We start from the raw sequence: 26048 nt of genomic DNA, 5'->3' as shown, positions 1-26048 counted from the left end.
AAATACATGATAAGTTATCAGGAGTTTGGGTTACCGAGGTGCATTTTAGTCCTGCAAATCCATGGATAAGTTATCAGGAGTTTGGGTTACCGAGGTGCCTTTTAGTCCTGTAAATCCATGGATAAGTTATCAGGAGTTTGGGTACCGAGGTGCCTTTTAGTCCTGTAAATCCATGGATAAGTTATCAGGAGTTTGGGTTACCGAGGTGCCTTTAAGTCCTGTAAATCCATGGATAAGTTATAAGGAGTTTGGGTTACCGAGGTGCCTTTTAGTCCTGTAAATCCATGGATAAGTTATCAGGAGTTTGGGTTACCGAGGTGCCTTTTAGTCCTGTAAATACATGGATAAGTTATCAGGAGTTTCGGTATGGAGGGGGAAGTAAATAGAAAAACACTAAAAACACGGAATACGGAAAGGGGTTCATTTCGAGTAAGCGAAAGATTCCACTAATTTACGGTTCAAGTACAGTTAGCAGAATGTCACGAGAATAATGGTGGAATCACGTTGACAAATCATATAAATCAAAGGACAAGGTGAATATGGCTAAATTTATATTTATATTTATTTTATGAGTATGTCATTTGTATGAATATGCTTTGTCAAGCTATGAGCCTGAGACATTAAAAATTGATGGGCCCAAATAAAATTTAAAACTGCCCCTTTGTAAAACTAAAAATCGTTTTGATTAAAATAATCACTATTTTTTAAAATATTCTGTACATTGTTTTATACAAATTGCGGCTCTCTTTCTTCGCGACTTTTTTTTTCTGGAAAATGGGGTCGAGTTGATCGAGACGGCTTCGGCGAGCTCCGTAAACTATTCGCCGAGCCCGAACTTTTATCAACTGGTTTCTTTAGATGTTCGGTAGCCTCATCCGGCTCGTTCGGTACCGGTTCAGGGCTGTCAAGCGGAATATCGACTTTTCTCGCGGTAAAAGTAGGAATATCGTCCGAATGTTTGCTAGGAAGACTGTGCGCTGTTTTATGTTTTTCATGTTTCGGTGTTTCGATTTTCTCAAGGCGTAGCGGTTCCAAGACGAGACTTCGAGGTCGCTCCGATGATTCAACTTTTTCCCTCCGTTGGGCACTCAAGTCCAACTTTTCGTTTTGTTCGCTTAGGTTTCGACCAATCACAAGTCCTTTACGACTATCACTATCGCTTCCGGTGTCAGTGCCACTACTTCCGTCTAGACCAGTGCTGCTCCGAGCCTTCTTGGTCAAATCATTTAATCTCTTGTACGAATCCCGCCTGGTGTTCCTTCCCGATTCCTCGAACGTCTGTTTCCGAGAAGCAACCTCGGAGCTTCCGATTTCTGAAGCGGCGGATTTCCGATTGAGCTCGTTGGGTCCCGAAGGCTGCTCGTACTGTTTTCGTCGATCTTTGACGGATACCCGGTGCGACAAACGATTGTTTTCGTCCGTCCGTTCGGACTCTTCCGGTGGATCCGACAAAGTACCCACCGCTGACTCATGTAGTAAGGACTCTTTTAAGGGTCGTGAATTAACCATTAGCCCCTCACCAAGCCTACTGAGCCCGTTTGCTTTTGACTCGGAGTCGGGGGAGACCATTCGCTCAGCATTCCGCCTGGGGTACTTCTTCTTTTCCAGGACAGGGGGACCCTGCTTGAGTTTTCCAGATTTTGCGATCTTGTCCTCAGCGCTGCCTCTTATCTGTACCTGCTTGTCACGTGACTTGGTTCCAGGTCCAGGTGCGATTCCATCGATGACGTCATCATCCGGGGATGGTGGAGGAATTTCCTTCGACTCAAAACATGACTCACCATTCTCATTAACGGCTTCGTCAGATTGTTTTGGTTTAGCTTCGATCCTTTTCGATTCAAGTTCCGTAGGCTCCTCTGATTCAGCAAGGCTTTTAGCAGCCAAAGTCGCCTTTTGTGATTCTGTTCCACTCGAGCTTAAGTCGACCGGAAATGTAGGAGCGGTGACAGCTAAAGGTGAGCCGCCGCCACTTTTAGACCCAGTGTTCGTTTTCTCCATTTTATCGTGTTCCGGTGCGGGAGGTACAGGGGCCGGGTATTTTTTACTGGAGAAAAGCCCCACCTTTTTCTCAGATCCCTTTTGGGCCACGTCTGGCTCACTGCCAAAGTTCTTCACACCAAGAGGAAAGAACCCGCCACGGGAAATCATGCCAGGGAGATCAGAATTCCTTTTAAACAATCCGAGATTTTGCGGCCTCTTGGGCCTGTTCGGGATCGCAGCATCGTCTACAGTCTTTTTCTGAATTCTATGCGTTTCACTCTGTGTCTCAACCTCAAAGGACTCAAAAGACTTTTTCTCGGACAACTTATCGGACAAGTCCGGCAGTAAAGATTCGGTGTCCTGTAGGTCGGAGCCGAAGCTGACCGTAGTTGTCGAGTAAAGCGAAGTTCTTCGGGATAGGTCGGAAAGGTCGAGAGTCGCGTTCGGAGAGGGGGATCCACTTCTCGGTGACCCCTCGGGAGAGACCCGACCAGGCGGGGAAACTGGTTTGCTCCCTAAAAAATCCATTGGATTTAGTGTATCCCGTTCCAGGCTATTACGATGTAGCTCGGCCTCCGGGGTCTGGGGCCCACTAGTACCTAGGGTGAGCAAAGAAAGACGACATCAGTTATTTTATTTTTACTATAGTAAAGCATGCACAGGAAACCAATCACTTTTTCAATCTCCTTTGATTGATTTTACTATTTGCTGTTGATCACATTTATTTCGATCATCCTTTATATTTATATAATTAAATCATTTTATTTCTTTGTTATGTATATTAGTCAACAATAGTTAACAATAGATTCGGTCAGTACGATCGGAAAATTCGAGACAAATAACATTGCCTTGATATCATGGAGATAAGAGTTGATAAAAAGCAGTCAATGCACTACTAATTGATTCACTGTCAAAACGAATGCTACGTTATCAGGGAAAATGGAACACACGATTATTTAAATTTATGATTTAATATTGTCAAGTTACCCTATATTTGGATTATTATAAATTGAAAAGGTTTAAAAGGATCCCAATTCGTAGAGCTCGGACGGGCATGGGTACACTAGTACCCCTGATAGCCACGCCATGTATCATGCAGTGACCATATGTTACACTTGGTTAGATTTTAGCACGTTCCGATGCACCGTGTTAATCTACACAAACACCTCGCATCCAAGGCTCGAGCTCTAAAATAGGTTACGCGAATATTAGTCTTATCATGGTTACACTTGATTACTGGATAATCGACGCACTGACCGTAGGAGACATAAATACGAAGGAAGTTTTATAAAATGCATTATTTGTTGTTATTTGTGTTATTTTAGGAATTACAAAACACCTTCAGTTAACCCTTTCCCGCGTGAAGAACAGACTCGCGACACGGATAAGTGAACTGATAGAAACAAACAGGAAAAAAGCTTGTGGATAACACAGCAATCGACAAAATTATTGGTTTTACGAGCAAATATTTAGGAAATTAATTTTTAGTTTAATTGCTATACTTACCGTGAGTGTTTTTATTCTCATCGACGTCATCAATATCGGACTCGTCACCAGCTCCCTTCTCCATGCTACCGGGTAGAAGGAACTCGGGCATAGTGAAGGGGCAGGCTTCTTCCGTCTGTCAATCAAACGATCAGCCAATAATAAGCATCAGGTATATAGAGCAGAACACTTATCAACAGACCATACTACCATCATTTACCTTTATTATCATATCATCATTATCATCACCACAACAGAAATTTACAAACCTCCTTTTCACGCTCGTTTGATTTCTCCAGTAAGTCGAAGAAGTCGTTTCCAAATCCGAGACTGATTTTTCTACAAAGAACATAACAAAGATACTACATTAAACAAATAACAAAAGCAAAAAAATCGTGCGGTAATTGAGGTATATTTCAATGCACATGTTAAGCTGTAATTATGAATGATAAATGACGATCGGTTTTAGAAGACTGGGCATTAGTCGCCCGCAAAGAATGACGGGATACTTACTCGGGCTTGCGTGTCGATTGGGGACCAGGCCGAGTGCTTGCGTTACCAAGTTTACTGAACATGGAAAGAGTACGTACGGATGGTAAGATGGGTGAGTCGATTAGGGAGTTAGGGAGGGGGGGGGGGAGGTGGTACACTGAAAGGGAACAAACAGGGAATAACCCTCTCTCTTCCACTCTCTAAAAAAAAGGCTCTTCCAACATGCAAACCGTCTGACCAAGCGGCCAATATACGCTCCCTGATGTCAGGCCCGACCCTGGTGTACCAGAGTCTCCCAATGAATACTGAGTCAATTCCCGAATGTTATTGGGTAATTCCTGAAAAATAACGAGTTAATTCCCGAATGTTACTGAGTCATTCCCGATAAACACAGAGGCAATTCCCGAATGTCACAAAATCATTACCAAACAGTAATAAGGTAGTCCAATAACTGCAGACTCGGCGAGTCGGTCATCATAGTATTTTATCCGGCAAGGTGTACTTTTCAACTCGGCATGGGGGGGTGGGGGTAGGGGGGGGGGGCATTATAATGCTCATTTCATTGGAAAGTGCAAACTGGGGGTTAATATATGTGTTACTCATCATTAAATCATGCAAATAATATTAGTATTATTTTCATGCATAAGGTTTTTCAGTCTTATGTTGGAGATTTAATCTTATACATCAGGGGTCAATATGTTACATTACCATTAGTAACTTACTTGGCAACATTCTCAGGAACTGGATTATCTGGTTTAACTGGTTTGAAATGATCGGGGAGCTCTTCCACGGTAGGGTCATGCGGTGAGCCCGGGATATTAAAATCACGAGGAAGAGCACTGCATCACGGGATAGAATCACGTAAGTATGTACAAGAGGTTTGTCACGCAACAGATTTTGTCACGTGACAGTGATCTGTTACGCTTAGTAGTTGGACGGTGTTCGTACGAGAGGAAGTTAATAGCAAAAGTACGAAAAACAAATTGGAGCCCCAAAATATATTACAAAATCTAAAAGGATGAATAAGAATTGATTTTCCGCCGGTTGGGGACGATTTTGCCTAGATGTTTTCTGTTTGCCACTCATACGAACATCACCAATTTCCGGAACATCACATGGTTGTGAGCCCGCGGTGCGTATGTACTTACGCGGGTGAGCTAAATTTACGCATGCGTGAAGAAACGGCTAGGCCAAACCAAGAGCTGAGAGAAGCGAAACCATAGCAACGTATGAATGTGAGTTGGCGTACGACATATATGAATAGAAGTAGTTTTTGAGTTAATCGTGACGAGGAATTTGCCAACATGTAGAGCCTTACGCTTAAACGTCTTAATACACATGCAATGCATTTTATGTACTATATTTTGTACCTCTACTTTCACAGACAAAGTTAATATTATTGCGCAATCCATGACAAATGCTCTAAACCACTATCAAAAGCCTCAGAAAAAATAGTATTGCAACAAGCTGAAAAGCCATTTCTACCTTTCTTGCAGTTTCAAATCTATGGCGTTTCCCATTGCAATTACAATCAATGGTCTCATAAAACATTCATTTCGTGGTTATTTTTGTACAGAATCTAGTGAAAAGGACAATACATATAATTATGATTCAGAAAACTAAGATGTAAAACTTGCTTAGATGTGTTCCAGCTATGTTTGTCACGGATTGTAGACAAGTTTGTTAACATTGTTAAGGTACTCACTTTCCATCTTCAGTGGTCAGAACTGTTTCGATTGGAGGACCTTTAGTTTCTAGGAAACAAATGCATCGCTTTAGTATACACCATTGTCCAATATTTACATGGTGCGGTCAAGGCTCGCCCAGTACCTTGCCTATCTGAGTCAACAAGAAGCAAGCTAGAGCTGGTGTCCAACACCTTGCCTATCTGTGTCAAGAAGAGGCAAGCTAGAGCTGGGTTACCTTTTCCCTTGATAACGCTTATCACGCCTGGACTTGTTGTGGAATCGCTTTTCGCACGTTCTGAACCCGAAATGTCCTGAAATATGAGAACAAGTAAAGCTTTAGCAGAAAAGGTTACGAACAAGGTAACCCGTGCACAAATTACTATGATAAGCCAATGCTGGACAAAACAAACAAAAACTGCGTGTCAGAAGGCGGGAAGACTTGGTCTACTACCCTCCACACTCAACTATTGTGAGGACTTTCGAGTTGACAAAAATTGCTTCGGCTATTGATACTACTTCTATTATTATTATTATTGTTTTTCTTTTGTTATTGGAGTTGTTTGATGATTGGGACAACGATGCTTTTACTGTCATTGGATTGTCTGTTAGTAAGATTTTTACCTCCACTGGGGTTTCTTGCGACGCTGGATCATCTTCTCCTGGAGGGTCGAACACCTTTAAAAACATCATGTTATCAACAGTCTCATTTCCTTTTTGGTCGATAATATAGATAACTAAACCTTAACAACAACTGTTTCTACTTTTCAGACGTCAATACCTTTAAGAGATGGGGGTGGGGGAGCTGGTATAATTATCCAGCCACACGACTTCAACTGTTCCTACTTTTCAGACGTCAATACCTTTAAGAGATGGGGGTGGGGGAGCTTGTATAATTATCCAGCTACACGACTTCAACTGTTTCTACTTGCAGACATCAAAAACCTTTAAAAAGTGGGGGTGGTGAGGGAGCTGGTATACCTATTTGTCCACACTTCAACTGTTTCTACTTTTCAGGCGTCAAACGCCTTTAAGGGATTTGGGGAGCTGGATTGATTCTCCAGTCGCACTTCAACTCTTTCACTTACATCTACTAGCGCTAGCGTACCTGTATGTTGGTGATGAGGAGCTCTACTGTTCGGGTCTGTAGCGGCATGTCCATCAGTGCCGACATGTTCACGGAATCAGATGAAGCCGACTCACTACAGACAGAAAAGCAATGTTCAGAATACTAATGGCTTGCTTTACTGGGCTCATGATACGATCGCAGTTCGGCACGATCAGGGCATATTTTCGACATGTCAGCACGATCCGATCAGGGCCAATCGTTGCGCGGGAAGGGACGGTCCAGCATGGTAGTAGGGAATGTTGAAAAAAAATAAAAAAAAGGAATTTCTGGACTTCGCTCACCGAGGTCGCAGGAGAGTTGGTCCGAACACGATGCCGAGGTTGCTGCCCGACATGGAGTTCTCGTCTTCGTTCGCTGCTACCAGATGTAAATGCTCGATGATCTTAGCAGCAGTCTTGAAGTTCGCTTTCGGAAGTTTGACGACGGCGTGCCGAAGTTTCTGCACCAGCTCTACGTAGTCCTCTCGGATGGACTCGTCCTGCGAAGCATTCTTGCAAGACGTCAAGTTATCTATTGTGTTGAAGCTCTCCTGAAACACGCCAGTGGAAATATGACTAAAATGTGACCATGTAATAGAATGCATGCATGAAACTATGCCTGAAAGACGTAGTGGGCTTGGGGTCCACTATCATACCAACCTTAGCGAGCTTGATGAATTCTGGATATAACTTGAAGGTAAGAAGTGGTTCAGGCAACTAAAAGAGAAAGGCGATAAATGGAAAATGGCATTATGAGATATAGCACATATTAGAGTATGTAAAAGTTGCTAAATATTAAAGAAATCCCTTGTCGTGAATATTGGTGGATTGATATGATATTATCATTCCCGCCTGGGCAATGAGATAATTGGTAAAAGTTTAAAAAGAAATCGCAAAATATTATACTCTAGCACAGATTCTCTGTAGGACCCCGATTACACATAGACTTCCCAGGTACGCCAAAACTACACCAGCAAACATATTTTCCACCTCCACTGTCACAAACCAGACATTGAGCTTTTTCTCATAAAGTGAATAAAGTTTCTTTCTCAGTACAACGAAATCCGCCTTTTTGTTTACTGTTGCGCGCGCAAGGTATATAACCGTGCCCAGAAAAAAACAGTCTACGCGAGCAAGCTTTTCCCAAAAGTCAAGCACAGAATTTGCTATGAGCAAAGGAAAAATACAAATAGAAAAGAGCGTGAATAGCGAACAGACCTGTCTTAAGTAGAGCTTGAGCACGGCTGCGATGACGTGTGGCGGCACGGTGCTTAGGTCCACAAGCTCCGCACCATTTTCAAACGCCTGACAGAGTTTCTCCACTCTAGACTTGACGCCTGACACTCGGTAAATACCCTTTACGTGTAGACCTGCAATGATAGAGATGCTCCGCTATCTAATCCTATTCATATGTACTTATAATTCTTTAAATTAATGTCTATATTCTTAGAAGAAATGCTTAGACACAGGCTCGGGAACGTTCTGTTATGTTCCATAACATTCGCCTGCTGTGAGGTTAAAATCTAGGTAGCACGTCTAGTAGGTTCTCTCTTTTGTACCATCCTATTTCTTGCACGGACCTAGTTATAACCCCTGCGCCGTTGTTTCACGGTTGTAATATAGGTAGCACGGCTAGTAGATGCTCTCTATCGTACCACCCTATTTCTTGCGTAGAAGCTCACCTCTGTTGTTAATCTCCTTGATACACGAGGACACGATGTAAGGGACGCATTCGCCCTGTTTATCCGTCGCCAAGAGATGGTGGTAGAAATCCACCCCAAATGTGGTCATGCGACGAGTGCGATTCTGTGTGATTAATAGAAACCTTTTTTGTTAATTAAGTGATCCTCACATAATTACCATAGCAGTAAACAAAACTTATCTCCTGCCTCTATGTATATATTACCCTGGAATTCCTAAGGGAACTAAAGTTACTTAGTTTTTTAATCAACCCTGCTACTGACGGACACCATGTTAAAGAAGCGGAAAGACAATGATAATGGTATAGTGGTGGTGATATTTTTTTCTAGGTCAAGGATGATGACGACGGATGCTAACGGTCCTGATACCGATGACTATAATAAATAATAAAAAAAAACATCATACATAAGTCTCTACGATTCAATACTTAATAGGCACCTCGTTTATGTACTTACATAATCCGTGAGCTGGTTCTCAGTTCCAGCCCCCTAAGAATAAACAAATTCGGTAAGTATCGATGCTGACATCATATCGAGTCATACCCATATGCATTTTTTGGGCAAATTTAAGGCTTTATTTATGTGAATAAAACAAGATTATTACGGGCATTACCTAGGTAACGCCACCTTAAAGGCTTTATAAAGGGCATTTGGTAAATGCACCTTCATCTAGGGAATGCCTCAAACAGTGATCTTGTTACGGTCCATACCTTGCGTTAGGTAACGCAACCTTTAAGGCTTTATAAAGGGAAGGGCATTTGGTAAATGCACTTCGGTTATGACTCTAACAGTGTGCTTGTTACCCGCCATACCTTGTAGCTGCACTTGTTGGTGAGGCGCGCAAGGCATCTCTTGTGGCAAGTGAGCCCGCACTGCTCACACTCAGCGCCGTTAAAGTACACATAGCTGTCACAGTCGCGGCATCTTGAAGGCGCGCGAAGCTTCTTGAATTGGTGAGTCAGCGCCCCACTTGACATGCGGCAATCACGGAATGGACCGGACCCTGCCCGGTTGGACTTGCCGGATTTATTTGGTCTTCTTGACGGGGACGGCACAGGTGCTTCTAGGGGTAGAAAAAGAACATGCTTCTTTGTACTGCGTTAAACTTTTTAACAGAAAAAGAGTCACGCACGGATGTTTACTAGTGAGAAATTATTATCACTCTTTACTGGGTGAAAATTGTTTTGTAAAGGCCCGAGTTCTTTCCGGAGAAAAATTCGTACCTTTCTCGTCACTCTCGTTTCCCGACTCCTCGTCCGACGACTCCATGTTCAGTCCCGTGCTCTGCTCGGCTTTATTTCGTCTGCCGGTAACAGGACTGCCTGTTGGCGACGCAGGAGCCGACTTGCTTCCGTTACTCTCCACGTCGCTGAGATGCTCCTTGTTACTCCACGCCTTGACGGGCAGGGTGGAACTACCCGAGTGCTGGCCGATCTGAAGGCTGCGGTGCCGGCGTGTGGAGAAGGGAGAGGTGCGTCCGGACTCGTCACCCGGGGAGTGAAGGCTAGCGTGCCGGGTGTGGTGGGTTGTCAGGCGGTCTTGGGTACTGTCAAACACGGCGAGATGGTCATGGATCAGATCTGACACGTTTTAACAGCACGCATAATACCCAATGCCAAAACATTACCGACGCGTTTTTAGAGAGAAAAAATGACTCGTCCCTAGTAATAATTCATACAAAAACAATCTTATCAACATGTTGCTGTGGTTACCTTGACACGGTGTTGCCCGGTGAATAAGGCTCGAACACGAACACTCTCTCAATTGTGGGCTGTGATATCGCCATCTGTTCCTGGACAAAGTCCGAGAACTGGGTCCCAGGCTCGTACGCTCTGCTGCTCTCCGCCAGGATCTGGAAGCGGACTGGGGCGGGGGCGGCCAAGTCATTCATCATTTGGAAATAGTTACACGTGACCTGAAGGTAGGAGAATAATTCAATTATACTATACAACATACCCCCCCCCCCCAATACCCAGACTTTGAACTGCTTTCACGTCTCTATGACACCACCTAACATTCATCCACAGCGTCTCCCTCCGTGCTTAGCTGCGTCAGGTCATATCATTTTTTTTTCTTGGTCATGTTTCCCACATTGATAATGTGCCCCTATCGCCCCCCTGATTCACTGTCATGGTCGTGTCCACTTGACTCTCCACTTTCTTGGTCATGTCCCCCCTGACTCATCACTTTCATGGTCATGTCCCCCCTGATAATCCATGTTATGGGTCATGTCCCCACTAAATCATCACTTTCATGGTCGTGTCCCCCCTGATAATCCATGTTATGGGTCATGTCCCTCCTGAATCATCACTTTCATGGTCATGTCCCCCCTGATAATCCATGTTATGGGTCATGTCCCCCCTAAATCATCACTTTCATGGTCGTGTCCCCCCTGATAATCCATGTTATGGGTCATGTCTCCCCTGAATCATCACTTTCATGGTCATGTCCCCCTGATAATCCATGTTATTGGTCATGTCCCCCTGACTCATCACTTTCATGGTCGTGTCCCCCCTGATAATCCATGTTATGGGTTATGTCCCCCCTGAATCATCACTTTCATGGTCATGTCCCCCCTGATAATCCATGTTATGGGTCATGTCCCCCCCTGAATCATCACTTTCATGGTCATGTCCGCCCTGATAATCCATGTTATGGGTCATGTCCCCCCTGAATCATCACTTTCATGGTCGTGTCCCCCCTGACTATCCATGTTATGGGTCACGCCCCCGCTGACTCACCGCTTTCATGGTCATATCGCATTGGTAGACCAATTGTCTGAGCTCAAGCAGCACGTGCGATTTCGTCTTTTCCAGTTCGTGTTGCCTAACGGTAGCCTCACTGACGCATTGATTGTAAAACTCTTCTGCCTCCTCCGCCTTGCGAGCATCATCCTGCTTCTTCTTGGTGGTTCGGGTATAGGAAGCGGACGGCTCTTGGCCATCTTTGGCGTCAAGAAGTTGCTTGGACTGAAAAAGGGAAAGCAACACAAAAAAGTCAGAAAAAAATAGGTTCCGGTAACAAAGAACGAGTCCTTGGACTTATTGAATAAATATATGGAAATTCTTGGAGGGGACACTCCTATTCAGGGAAGCTTCTAGCTAAGACACACAAGATTTGAACCTTGTCTAATTCTTGATTCCGCTGGATGTACGTCTGCTTCGCCTTCTCCAACTTAGTGATCGCTTCATTCTATGAGCAACACAAACACGTGTTGTTAGGATATATGTACAAAGACACAAGATTATTATGAAGGGTTTTGTCTTTACCAATTTCTTATACGCTTTCGTCCAGTTATCTTTCAGGTCTTTTCTGGTATGCTCATGGCGATTTCTCCTTGCTTGTAACGGCTGGTAGGGAAGCAAATGAAAGGGTGAGATGCGTGTCGAATTACAGATGAGATGGCATGGTGAGTATTCGCAAGATGCATGACCTACCTCGAGGAACTTGGTGGAAAGGAGCGAGCTGTAGGTCTTGGCGCACTTCTCAGAGTACTCGATGTCTTGATCAAGGGCGGTGACAAATATGGATTGAAAGGGCAGGAAACGCTGCCACAGAACAAAAAAGATTAGTCCACATACTAAACAATGTCATCATGGTTATTACTGTAACAAAAACACAAGGGGGCTGTGGTTGGATGGAGCTGTCTGCTTACAGTGGCTGCATAAGAAAGGGCTACTAAGGCATTAGGAATCGCTTGCAGCGACTTTATAAGAATGGGGCTGCATAAGGGGAGGGCATAAGAAAGGGTGGCTGTGTTCCTTTGCATAATCACCTCTTCTGTTATCGCTGCACGAGTTGTCTGAGCCAGCTTCGATAACTTGTTGGTGAACTCCAGCTCTACAAATGCATCAACACCATCGTTATCATCATTATCACCATCCTCCTCCTCCTCATCATCATCATCATCCTCAACATCATTATCATTAGCCCCATCAAAAACACCAGTATCTTTGTCTCCGTCGCCGTCATCGTCAACAACATCATCATCACCATTATCATCTTTATCATCTTCATCACCATCGTTATCATCCTTAACATCATTACGTCAACCAAGTCACAAACACCAGCATCTTCGTCACCGTCGCCGTCATCGTCAACAACAACAGAACAATATCATCATCATCATTTTCATAAAATTATCACCACAACCATCAACATCATCTTCTTCATCACAATCTCTCAACACTATCAACATCGCCATCGAGATCATCCTCATTTGCCCAAATAGCTCATCTCACCTAAATGCGCCCTTCTCTCTAGGTAGGTGGCGATGTCTTTAGCGTACTTGGACCAAATCTTACAGCGCTGCAACGTGAGATCCACGCCATGTTCCAAACCAATCAGCGATCGGTCCAGCTCATCCGCCTTCTGTTTAGATTTGTCGACTGCAGAGAGAACATCAAAGATCTTAGAATTATTTTACCAAAAACGATACTTTTTCGGTGGGACCATTTGTGGATGCTTCGAAGCTGGTTTCCACAAGAAAGCCACTGCTTTTTTTTCCCAAACAGATAATTGTTCATAAAAGCATTTGCAGACATTCTCCACGCGATTAGCTGTTTAAAGCCGCATTGTCACCAGTTTACTTGTTGAGGTCCGACGGAAACCTCAACCGTTAAAAAGGCAAAAGAATCTATTAGAACCCGAGATATTTAACAGGCCATCCGCTCTAAATTATTAATCACATCCTCAAAGAAACTTCCAATAGACACACTGCTTTCAATATTTTGAAATATTTTTTCGCGTATTCCGTTAAAAATCATCAGAGATTGTTACGTAATCGACCGGAAGTAAAATGGTGACAATGCGGCTTTAAGAATACCCACCAATTTCGCGTTTCTCGCCCGAGTCCATCCGCTCGACTTTGTCGTCCGTGAAGTCCTGGTCCTCATCAAGCTCGTCCTCGTCCTCCTCCAAAAGACCATCGTCCTCGTCGTCATCGCAGAAATCCTCAAGGGACTATTGGGAGGGGAGGGGAAAAAGGGGCGTAAGATGCTGATATGGGGACACGAGGCATGAAGTTTGGGACAGAAGATAAAAAAGGAGAGTCAGGGAATCATCGAGGTTGTGGTGTTGGGGCGGAGGGGGCTAGTTAAAAAATGTGTATGTAAATGTATCTATTTACTTTCAAATTTGTTTTTTTTTTTTTTGTACTTTCATTAGTTTAGGCCTCGCAGATTTATTTGACCCGATTAGAGTTTCTGGCCCAGCAACAGAAAATACTTTCGAAATGAGCGCATAATGTTAAAAAATGTAGTGATATGAGGAAATCTTAGGGAGGAACAAATGCAAAGAAAGCGCGTGAAGGCATACTTAAAGCAAAGCCCCGGGTTCCAGAGAATGGGAATAATATGTTCTAGCTTAACTTTAAAAGGCAAGGCTGCATAACTACCATGAGCAGTGACCCTCACAGGTCGCATTCCTAAAGAGTTTAAATACTACAAAATAAGCTTAATCCAGCCACGTCCGGCACCTTTGGTAGGTAAGGTCGAGAGTGAATGAAATGTTTTCTTCATGAGCCGGTTATCACATGGAACCAAACTCTTGTATTCGCATTAGTGGCATTTTATAGCTCTGAGACTTCGCTAAGCCCGTAAGCATATTATGTGTATTTTTATGACATGCGTAGTAAAAGTTAAAGTGAATGAGGCAAATGGAGTAAAAGGTTTCTCCTGTAACAAAACATAACATATAATGTAACCAAAAAAATATTGATAGAACACGTGTATTTTTTTCTTAATTACTGACAGAAAGCTTATATTTTTCTACAAATGGTAACCTCTAGAGGGGGTACCCTAAACAAGTGTTATTACTCAGGACAGGAATGTTTTGTACATTTTCTGAAAATGAAACTGAAAGTATGTGAGACTGCGGGAAGCTAAAGGCCTCTTTGAATAACAAAACTTTAAAATTATGGGGCGAGGCCGCACCACAGGAACGGTCTTTCAGCTGAGTTCTGGATATTTTTAAATATCTTAAAAGAACTAGAATTTTTAAGCCTAATTATTTGTCTGGATATCTTACTCCCGCTTAGGTTTTCTCAAATTTCCACATAAAAACGGCAACTTGTCAAGTGAATAGGGTGTTTGTATTCTTCTATAAAACATTTTCAAGTATTCTAGTTTAAACCCATTTATAATTCTCTGACACTTGAAGACTAAAGAGGTTGATAGAATGTATGCGGTAAATACTCCAAAAATTGGAATATATATAATTGGTCTATTTAGGGCTACTTTGGCTAATTTAAGACCAAAGTTTACTCAGCTATCAACACAAAAAATCTTTTAAAAAAAAGCCAATATAAGTCCAGACACATGCCGACAAAACTAATATAAAGAATCAAGAGCTGTATAACAATCAACATTTGGAGGAATCCGCGCAGAAAAAGGAAATCAAGTCTGAAGTAGAAACCAATTAGATTCTTATTAAAGTTCAGCAAATGTTGTTATCCTCGCAAACATAAAATCACATGAGAAACAATTGTTGACTTACTTCAACGGATGCTATTTTCCGAGTTCGTCGTAAAGTGAAGGTAGAGCGGCGGGCAGTGTTCTTCCAGTACGACACACGGCGAGTTTTACTAAATCCCTCAAACGACTCCAACGCTAACAATAGCATTTCCAACCAGACGCGACCCTATTTACCACTAGCTTTGATTTCTCATTTAAGTTATCTTTAAACGGCTCGAGTTTGATCAAGCAACTTGTTTTCGCCGGACTTGCAATTTCACGATGCCATGGAATAATGAGAGAACGTTTGCCCGGTTGAGGCCATATGTCAAATGAAACAAAACACGTTTTGCTATGAGTATAGCTAAATCAAGATAGATTGTTCTGTTGACAGTTCGACGCAAACTATTCATAATCGAATTGTTCACTTACCGGAACACCTATCCACCTAACCACAGATGATAATTCGGGATCATTTTTTTCATGAAAGAGTAATCAAACAAGTGACCCAAAGTTATTATTTGTCGATTAAAGTTTTTGACCTCTGAGTAACAAGGATTAAACATCTATTTCTGGGGTTTGAAATGAAGCTAATAAAAAAGATTCGAATTTTTTAAGAATTCACTCGACGTTTTGAAATGACCGCTTGGAGGATTGATGTCTGCATGACTTGTGTGGTTTTGTTCCGGTTTCGGAAGTTAGAACCTCGCCCAAGTAATAAAATGCGCACTAACTGTAAATGATATATCCGAACTGACCCTACTTGAAATCACTTACACATGCTGAGAGAAAACTGTTCTGGGAGAACAAGATGGCCCAAACACGACTCTAATAGAGAAGAAAGGAGAGAAAATCTGTTTTCTTTAATTTATCTCCTAGGAATTTCTCAGGGTTTTTTTGTTGAAGAAAAATGTATCAAATATTTCGGGTACAAGAACAAAACACGGATGTAAACGAAGATGTTTTACCGATAACGAAACGCGGTCAATATTACATATTTTCACGGTTGGTCAAGGGCCCTATTTTACGTGTGACGTCAACCCTGCCTTTATCCGAAGCGATTCCGGAAACCCAAGATTTGCGCGTGGTCGCTTTTTGTGGACAGAAAACAAATCGTAAAGCTCGTGTGTTAAGCTCTTTAAATATTTTAGTGTTTAGAAAGCGTTTGAAGGTCTCTCTTAGGAGGTAAGAAGGAATACTGTAAAAGCGGAGAAAACAAAAATGACGCCCTAATACAGGCCTTCAAATCGCTAGAGGAATTAGCGAGGAAAAAGTACGTACTTTGGGGGCGGGTTAAAACACAAGCGAGTGAACATCGCCGGGTTTCTATCTCATCACCATTGTGACTACAAATGCACTGATGATCATGATTAGCCTTTTACCAAATACGGTTTTATTTTCAAAATGGTTCAGATTAGGGGCCTCCTCCCAGAGGAACTGTGTTCTCGAGTCTAGGCTTGGGCATTTTTGTTGGAGTTCGATCGCATTGAGTGCTTAGCTTATTGTTCCACATACTAAAATATATGGTATGCAATTTCACAAGTACAACCCAACGTCACCCAAATGACTCATTTGATACAATAACGTTTTACAAAAGACGCTGTCTAGCTTGCCAGCGGGCACCTCTCCCCAAGCTTCCTAGGAAACACGCAGAAAAGAAAAGCTGTTTATCGTTGGTAACACGGGTAAATACCCTACTGTGTGAGTTCAGAAAACAGCACAGTATACTAGTAAGTTTGTCATCCCGGAATCACCTCATCCGGCTCGGTCAGTCCCCGTGCTGGTCAGCATTCCATGAACCAGAGTCACCTTAAAATATAATGTTGTACTGTAGGTGTGTGCTTTCGGGGGTTTTAGAGTCTTCCTAGCAAAGGGTTTTCCCCGGTCCCAGAGCCTTTTAGTTTACTGAACAAGCCAAGCTTAGAGACAAAATAGCGGAGACTGCGAAGAGTCACTTATATCCTTGTAAACTGTTAGCTCCCTTCCGAGGCTCTTCGCTTTCTACTGCTAATCGTTGCACTTTTCTTCGACAGAATACATGAAGTTCAATAATACTCGATCGAAAAGACCTTCAGTGGTACTAAAAATTATCATTATTTTCAGAAATAAGTCCATGTACCAAGACGATTTTAAAAAAAATCATGACCAAAGCTAGAATAGCATAGATTTTCGGATAAAGTATTAGAAAGTCCAATAGCCTAGCTAGGATTTGCCTGGGGGGGAGGGGTAAGGTTGCGCAGGCATACAAAACACACACACACCCCTAGCTATGAACATAAAGACCGAACATGTCATTAAAACATTTGTTCGGAATAATCATTCTCTGCTCACCGTCCTTCTACTATAATAACCCTGCGAGCCAATTAACAATATGACCTATCCCTTTCATCATCGTCTATGCAAGTCACAATCTCCACATATCATATCAAGAAAATTTAGCCAAAAAATGTCGTTTTTGCCAAACGCGGTCACTTCCATATAAGGAACATAATATATTCCTTATTTGGAAGAACTGCATGATGCTTGTCATTTTTAAGGTTACCGTACCGCAGGTGCTTCGTAAACTTTATGACTTGTAATCAGAAGAGAAAAACAGCGACTGTGACCATCTTTGGTCAATGGAGAAAGTCTCTGAAAAGACACTAAGTGTCCTCGGTACCAGTCCCTCAAAACGACAACGTTTTTTTCATATGGATGCAATCCTTATTTCTGGGTCCTAATAAAATGAACCACTCAATTTTAATGTCACTTATGTATGTCAAACTCTACGTGCTAATTACCTTACTGATGTGTCTGTTGATGTCAGACGTTTACGATTCTTTGCTCTGCAAAGGGTCTGGAGGATTGAGGTGCGTTACTATGGCAACACCATAGGTTACATCATATTGACCCTTATCCAGTCGAACCTAGATATACCGAGACTCGATATAACGATAGCCTCTATTTAACGATCACGGTCTCGGATCTCGCCAGCAGTAAAATATATCGGAAATAGCCTCGATTTTCTCAATGTAACGGTTTCCAGTCCCATGTCATACAGTTACTTAGAGGTTCCAATTTATGAATGAACCCAGGTGAGCCTAGAAGGGACGTCAAACCCTTTTACCGATCATATTAGGCTATCATTATTTCTTAACAAAAATTAAGATATAACGAATGCTTCCAGTTTGGACGTGGTTATATTGCGTTTGTAACATTTTAACGCTTTGGCGTATGCAAAGAATATAGTAAAAACAGACATTTCTATCACATACTTTCTCTAAAATCATATTTCTAAGCACTGATTGCTGGGCCTTGTGTCCCTTCCGCTATTAGTATCACTAGAACGGCTACCACAACTCTTGATAGCACATTTTAAAGCCAAAAGCGCAGACATATTGGCGAAATAACGAAGATACCGGATAGCTGAATGGCATTGCAGTGATATGATACCCGGAAATGTGGGCTGCTTAGGCTAAGGACTGCGAACAAGCACGGATGAAGAGACCCAGAACCGATGCGGTGACACGGCAAACGAAGTGAAAGTCGATGAGGGAAAAACGCGCGATCGGTACAAGAGATTTTAGGAGTAAATCAAATTAGGACCGTGTTCACAAGTAAAATTCTCAGTTGGAAGCCTGTTAATTAATTTACTAAAACAACAAATACGTAATCGCATTAAAACAAAATATTTTGCCTATCTTTCAGCAACTGCACCGCGCTGTTGCGCTTGAGATAATAACACGCAATTTTGAAGGAAAATAGTTGAGGAGATTTCAGAGAAAACGAGAGTATCCAGAACTGTAGAAACGATGTGGTTTGCAGGAAAATCTTTAAACTATTGCAATAGAATCGTCATTCAGTATTAATTTCAAGAGCTTTATAGAGCCCAAGCTAGCTTGTAAGAGGCCTATCATAGGCTTTTGTTGGTTATATTATTCTCAGTATTTGGGCTATTACTGAATGCTGCAGCACTGGACAAGCAATGAATCTAAAGATAACATTATTACTTACTCTGGAGTGGTCTCTTGAGCCTGACATAGGCATGTCTTGATCTCCCATAAGAAAATCAGAAACGCTGAAAGTAAAGATTCGTTCCACCTTAGGACTGAGAAACATGCCTACAATTCTTCACGATCATACCCCAAATGTTTCACAGAAGGCACATGGATGCAAGCTGGACAGAAGTGCAATTCTAGTTGGTGGAATTTGAGGCATAACATCAGAACAGCATGAACGTTTGAAGAAAAGCAGAGTTTGATCTGGGATTTGTCTTTCTGGGTTTGTTGTTATAGGGTGTTAATGATATCGCTAAGTGCGCACAGGAAACGCTTTATATGGATAGTAAACAGGCCTGTGTGAGAGAGGTTCCATAGGAAATAAGGGAAGATTTCTATAAAAATCGAGAAGCTAAGTAAAGACAGTGTGACTTAAATTCTATAATCATCTATCATGCCCTTATTTTGTATGTAATTATGCCTTTCCTTCAAATTTTGCCCTATATTTAGAGGGAGAGTAGGGTCAGGCCCATAGCCAGGGGGACTTTTATTTATTTATTTTTTTATTTTTTTCTTGGGGGGGGGGGGGGGTTAGGAAGAACCCCCCCCCCCCCCCAAACACTCAACTAGAAGGTTCACTCTAATGAAGGAAAATTGAGTACCTCTGCAAGCTAGGATTTCCTACCTAAGAGAAAATAAATTGGTAAACGAGTCCCCCATCCCTCCCTCCCCTGCTCATAATCCTGGCTGAGGGTAGACTATTAGAGGTCAATATTGCCAGAAGGGCATACAAACTCCTTTGCATTAGTCATCCACATCCGAATGAAAAATTAAGGAGATATAGCAAACATGAAACAAGATACCAGGCACGTACACAGGGGGTGCGTAGGATGCACTTGCACCCCCCTTGGCGGCCAAAAAGTGGGTCATTTCTTATTAAGGAATCTTCAAATACTATGCTTTTTCCATATGATACCTATTACTATGCATCTCCCTCGGCCAATCCTGGGAACGTGCCTGGGGACTGCCACAGTTTTTCCTTAGTTTTCTTACCTGCTACTAAAAGCAAGGGCCAACTGATCAATAGATTCACAGAACTCATCTGGAGCGTCACTTGACTCGTCATAGTTATGGCTCTTCACTTTACTGATCAATGTTCCAGCTGCAGCTAAAATATCCGTCGAGTGGAGGGGGGTGTATTTATTAAGAACCCCTTTAAGGATGGAAAGGACCTCACCAAGTCGCTCATGGGCCTTTACCTCAGGGGGGTCGTCTTCAGGGTTGTCTGAAGAGATAAAAATTGTTCAGTATTATGAGCAGGATTACAAGCATAAATATATGCTAAAATAAAACTGGTTTCTTTCTACCTTCTAAGATGTTATCATATACCATAAAAAATATAGAGATTACTACTTTTTAATAGGTTATCACTATGGTATCCTTGAATGGACAATTGTGCAACTTAAGAATAGGGTAGAGTAGTGGAATGTAAAATAGACATAGAAGTAGGAGTCCATAAGCGAGGGGGCTTTTTTAGCCATTTAACGCTCAGTATCTCCCCCTAGCATACAGCATTATCTTATTCTCTCTTTTAAATGCAGACTTTCAAGTCAATTGAGAAAGTTCCTCCATCATCCCCCCTGGCCATTGGTCTACACATGGCCTGTGTACTTGGCCAATAAGAGCTTCATATTCAAAAATAATGCTTGGTATGAATTGGACAGATGTTAAAACCATCAGAAAGATTAGCAAATGGATTAATTCTACAATCAAAACAAAAATTTCACTTCAGTTACTTGACACCTAAACTGACACCTTACATCTTGTGCTCTTATGGAAAAATATTGAAATTGTGGAGTAAAGCAATTCACAACCTATAACATGATAATTACAGCATCTGTAAAAATTATTTAAAAAAAAACATTACATATTTTAAGAGCAATATTTTTTTCATAAAAAATACTCATCTTTCAATGTTTTTATTTATATTTATATTATATATTTATATTACATCTTTGATATTTTAAAAAAAATAAAAGATTTCAAGAGTTTATAGCCAGGGAAAATGAAGCAATACTAAGCACTTTGGGGGAAAAGTGTAAGGCAGTACATCATACAATCAAAATCACACCAACCCTCCAGCTTTCGGCTGGAGTCTCCCGCTTTTTGGACCCTTCTCCCATCCTCCCACTTTTACTAAAAAAAATCTCCAGCATTTTGAGTAAATAAACAATTTGAAAAATATAATTGTTAAAACTGTCTTGGAGTTCTTTTTTTTAGAACGATGTTTGTAGTCCCCTCATACTAACTAAGGCAATACAAACGCAGTAGTTATCTCAGCTTGATGTAAATGTGTACCCATACCCCCAGTAACCCCCCCCTCCCCCCCGAAAAAAAACCCTCCAGCTTTTCAAAGTCTAGTGGTTGGCATCTCTGAAATCACAGCACTTTTTTATTGGCGACTCTAGTGTAAACGAGCATTTTATGCAATGGCAGTCAGCTATGACTGCCAGGAGACATTAAAACTCCTCAAAACGCAAGCACATCAATAAAGCAGAACAATGGATTGACAGCTTCACAAATGATAATTTCTTGTCAGTTTAATGTAAAAATCGCACAGCAGGAATAAATACTCTGAATCCTGAGATTATAGATAGCCCGGGAATTTCTTAAAGAAAAACAGTTCTAATCAAATGACTGGAAGAGATAACAGTTGATTCATCTCTATGCGATATTATAGCACACATAACAAAAACTAGATGCAGAGTAGCAATGTCAAAAGAACCTCCGCCGAAGAAAAAAAACGCATCAAGCATTATTAATCACAAAGTCACTTTGCTAGGACTAAATTTGATCCGCGCGTCGTGTATGTTTACAATAACAAGAATTTTGTCGAATAGCTAACACAAAAGCTCTACGTTCGGCTTTGTTTTGTGTAAGTTTCAGAACGTAAACGTTTAAACAATAGTTTCAAAGATCTGAATTATTTTAGCCAAGATAATTATCAGAGCAAATTGAAAATCGCTTACGCAGTAAATGGATAAAATTACGTTGAAATTGTTAAGAAGTCTAGACAAATCATGCGCACTCGAAGTTGTATTTGAAACAAAGTGAAAACATTAAGTAAAAATATTCGCAAAGTTAGAATACCACCATGAAACAATCTGTTCAGATGTAAATAAGCAAACACAGTGATGCTTTTATGAAAACAATTTCTAAGTTGTCCATAAAAGTTTTAATGTGACGAAAGTTTAAAAACACGCACGTCTTATAAAGTTCCAATGTTTACGGCGCAAAACGTTCGATAAATCGAATAGAATTCCGAACATTTTTCTCGAGTGTGTAATTCAAAGTTTTGTTTGTTTTAGAAAGAAAGAAAAGCAGAAATTTAACTTTCTTTTAAAAGCTGAATAAGTCACCGATTTTAACGTAGCCCAATGGCCTGATACGTAAGCCGATTTGGTCTAAGTATCACGAAAGCAAATCTTTATAGTTTGACTTACAAATCATACCATTGGTTTAACTGTTCTTAACTTTCCGAAGCTTTTAACAAGAGAAGAATCCAATCAAATTCCATGTAGACATTTCTGTAAACATTCGATGGCAAACAAAGATCAAACGACCATCTTCACTACACTATACCTGTATCCTCAAAGAAGGTATTTCGTAAAGCCCCCAAAGCTTCGGAAAATGCCCTAACATGATGTGTAAGTGCGATTATATCTTCTTGTTCGATCATTGGTGCTTCTATCAGGTCGCTGTATAAGCTTGTTTCGCTATTTACGGAATTGCTGCGGTCATGTACGGACGTGGATGACTCCCGATGCACTAGACTTGGTCGGCCTTGAATCTTTGGCCTCGAAGTTTGTTTTACTTCAGCATTTAAAATCGCTGGTGTTTCGTCTACTAAATTACTAAGGTTTCCATCACTTGCGTTTCGGCGTAAAGGAATTTCAGTATCAGCAGACAATCCCTTCGTAGTCTCGGTAGAACTTCCTTGTGTTGATGCACCCCCGAATTTTCGGGTTGTCTCCTACAGGGGAGAACGGATATATTTAGTGCGAAAATTTGCACTTAGGCTATAACTGATACAAACCAGATAAGTGCGAAAAGCTCAAACAACTTTTGACTAAATTAACGAGACACTAACCGGGGTTAGAGGTTTGAAAATTTGACCCAAAGTTGTTGAAGACGCTGACTGGCTGAGCTGGGCGCTCCCGGGAGATGTGGGACCTTTCGGCTTCCTCTTGATCGATATTGATGGAAACATTGCCTTTACAGAAGACATCTCGGGCTTGATTTCCAGGCCCCCTCGGCAGCTTACTTAGAACAGCTTTAGGCCACACTTAGAAATCATCGAAGCTGAAATTACACCGCTTTTGAGGTCACAAATAAGGCCTCAATCATGCTCAACTTAGCGCGCGAGTGCCGCCATTTCTTTGCAATCCAAATAGTTTTGCATTTTGATTGACAACTTCTGTGGCCCTGGTAATCTGTCATGTCATGTGATCAAAGCCTTCTTATTTGATTGGATAATCAAGATCAGCCTTATATTTTGAGGTTGGTAGTATGAAAATGGTATTTAGAAATGTTGACATACACCACACTTAAATAAAGCTTTTAATTCTTTGAGAAAACAAACCTTAACCTTCGAATTGATCTCAATTCTGACACGAAAACCGTGTTTAAGGAAGACACAGTTAGTTAGATTTCGAATAATTTTGAACCAAACCTTGTAAATTTTTTTCGTAGTTGCTGTTTCGACCCCATGCATATTTCGCTCTAGGCATCTTAGGCCATTGACGAGCAAAGGCCCGTCGCGTAGAGAGCCTTTTCATTACGCTAAACATTTGTCGTATATCTTTCACACTCACATAGCTAAAAGTTATGTAATGTTATTAGCCCATAAGGGATGCTCCGCATAATTATTTTATGAGTCCTATTGGAATCGTGGGGTTGTAAATGGGGGAGGGGGATTTACACTGAAGGGGGGAGGGGGTATGAACTTTTCCTTGTGAACGCAGCAGATTGTGGGAACCGGGCCAATGTAAACAGAATTGAATGCCGTGGAAGCGCAAAAATAACATTGAGTTTCAGGTAGTTGGAACCGGGCGAAGCCGGCCCTAACAGAGCAAAAGAAATAAAAATCATCAAAAAAGTAAGCGCAAACAAATAAAAACATTTATGAGTAGTGCGGAATGGTCGAACACAATTACAAAAGGTGGGAACCGTGAGACACAACCCAGCGCAAGTCGTAACAGTGCGTTTCAATCTCTGAGTTTAAATGAACCAGTCGAACAAAAATCCCAGACCAAATAATAAAAACAGAGGTGAAAACAATCACAACGCTTACGGGCGAACAAGCACAAGACAGGCTCGTAACAGTGAGAGAACCGGCAAGCACATGCACAGTGATTGAATTCAAGCGGAAGTGGATAAAGCGCGAGTGGGCGCGTGTAACACACCTAGCAGGGGGCCAAATATATATATAAAAAAATACATCCCTCTTTTTAACACACTCACCCGCGCCCAGTTTTAACCAAATAATAAAAAACAGATCTTTCGGAGGGTGTGCAAAGTTTTAAGTCCTGTGCAAACTGCGCCAGCACCCGCCAGCATTGCTGGCGAATCCTTGCTCGACTGACCACAAGACAAAGGAAATGTCAGAAAGTCAATTTCCCATTTTGACATTTCCTTTATCCTATTAACAGTCAAGTGAAAATTCGCTAGCAAAGCTGGCAGGTGTTGGCGCAGTTTGCACGGGGCTTTACGCCTTCGGTTTACCTTCAAATTCTGAATTACATTCATCGTTTTCTACAGCGGGGACTGGTTCTTGAAGATGATAGTCATCTAAAATGTGAGAGCAAACACTTATCATTAAAAAAATATATGCAAATGATAACAGTGATCATAACCTAACAACAAACAAGTGTTATGGCAGGAAAACAGCAAAGACAATAATAATAACACCTGATAGCGAGGGAAAGAAAAGCACATAATTATCACAACCAATTTCAAAAAGAAAAATAACAGATTCAAAATGCGGCAGCAAAAGCGCTATGTATATCTATATATCAATAGCATAAATGCCGTCGGCGAGGGTCAACAAATGTCGCTTTATAAAGAAGCCCTGAGGGCGGGATATGCAAATGTTCTGGCGCGTGGTCTGGCGCGTGGCGGGCTAGAGGAGGATCGAGCGAGATCACGTGTGAATTATAGGAATATGGCTTATAGTTTTCTGTCACTCATAGGAATACAGATTATAGGTTTCTGTCACTTTTAGGAGAAAGGCTTATAGGTTTCTGTCACTTATAGGAGAAAGGCTTATAAGTTTCTGTCACTTATAGGAGTATGGCTTATAGGTTTCGTCACTTATAGGAGTATGGTTTATAGGTTTCGTCACTTATAGGAGTGTTATAGAGAATTTTATCACCTTTTGGACTTCTTGTTGGACTGCTTATTTCGGGGGGACAATCCAGCGGATCGTAAAATGGACCTCTGCTTAAATTCAATGATCCAAGACTTTGACTGAGAAATGATCCACTCCTGCGATTTCTTGGGCTAAGAGCACTAAACAGTGAGCCTCGTCTTGGAATATGCGCTGGACTTTCATGATTTGGACTACACTGCGGACTGCCTTGTTTTAAATTTTCAAAACTCAAGGATCCATGACTGTGAGTAAAGAGAGATCCACTCCTGTGAGTTCTGGGACTCATAGCACTTAAAAATGAGCTTTTTCTGGAACTGTTTACTGGACTTCTTTGGTTTGGGCTGTCGAGCGGACTGCTCTGGTTTGGGCTGTACCTAGGACTCGTGTTAGCACTTTTACTGTCGTCGCTAAGTTTTAGTTTCAGAGATTTTCGCTTCATAAATGGGCTTACAGTAGCCAGGCTTCTACTTCTCTTTATACGAAGTTTGTTTCGGGGGCTTTCCATAGTCCTCGCGAGCTACTTTCTCAATCTGGACCTTTTCAAAAGAAGTTGTGAGCGCCTTCCCAAATGATGATTCCGAGCCATTTTTCCTGCCCTAATTGCATCACCCGCAAGAAGCTACTCACCATGTACGCTAAGTCATTTTGGTTTCTCTTGAACCAGATGTCATCAGCTAAAGAAGCAACTTTTTCCCTCTTTCTGTTGCCATGTTTGATTACGTAAAAAGGGTTGTAAGGTA

The 26048-nt window shown here is 41.7% G+C and overlaps 1 protein-coding gene across 7 annotated transcripts; it reads right to left on the bottom strand.

The window, feature by feature from the left end:
• Positions 1 to 538: 538 nt before the first annotated feature.
• Positions 539 to 26048, bottom strand: LOC5520443 (rho GTPase-activating protein 45). 7 transcript variants are annotated; one of them, XM_032365344.2, is made up of 29 exons: positions 25312 to 26048; positions 24663 to 24728; positions 19932 to 20163; positions 18895 to 18958; positions 13279 to 13411; positions 12691 to 12837; positions 12225 to 12289; positions 11887 to 11997; positions 11719 to 11799; positions 11573 to 11641; positions 11191 to 11418; positions 10162 to 10364; positions 9673 to 9995; positions 9262 to 9512; positions 8906 to 8938; positions 8432 to 8555; positions 7968 to 8119; positions 7410 to 7466; positions 7053 to 7300; positions 6751 to 6844; positions 6267 to 6320; positions 5881 to 5956; positions 5663 to 5711; positions 5106 to 5159; positions 4680 to 4796; positions 3979 to 4032; positions 3735 to 3804; positions 3487 to 3601; positions 539 to 2579 (listed from the first exon to the last, which is right to left on the bottom strand). In XM_032365344.2, exons 1-29 carry the CDS (start codon positions 25811 to 25813, stop codon positions 727 to 729), a joined length of 5625 nt encoding a protein of 1874 aa, XP_032221235.2. In that variant the 5' UTR covers positions 25814 to 26048; the 3' UTR covers positions 539 to 726. The 7 variants fall into 7 exon arrangements, with proteins under 7 accessions (XP_032221235.2, XP_032221236.2, XP_032221239.2 ...); XM_032365345.2 differs by lacking the exons at positions 24663 to 24728; positions 25312 to 26048 and adding exons at positions 22521 to 22911; positions 23029 to 23342; XM_032365348.2 differs by lacking the exon at positions 4680 to 4796.

The sequence above is a fragment of the Nematostella vectensis genome, chromosome 1, assembly GCF_932526225.1.
Source record: "Nematostella vectensis chromosome 1, jaNemVect1.1, whole genome shotgun sequence".
Classification (NCBI taxonomy): Eukaryota; Metazoa; Cnidaria; class Anthozoa; order Actiniaria; family Edwardsiidae; genus Nematostella; species Nematostella vectensis.
Note: the sequence above shows the minus strand (reverse complement) of the source record. Positions and strands in the feature narration are given on the sequence as shown.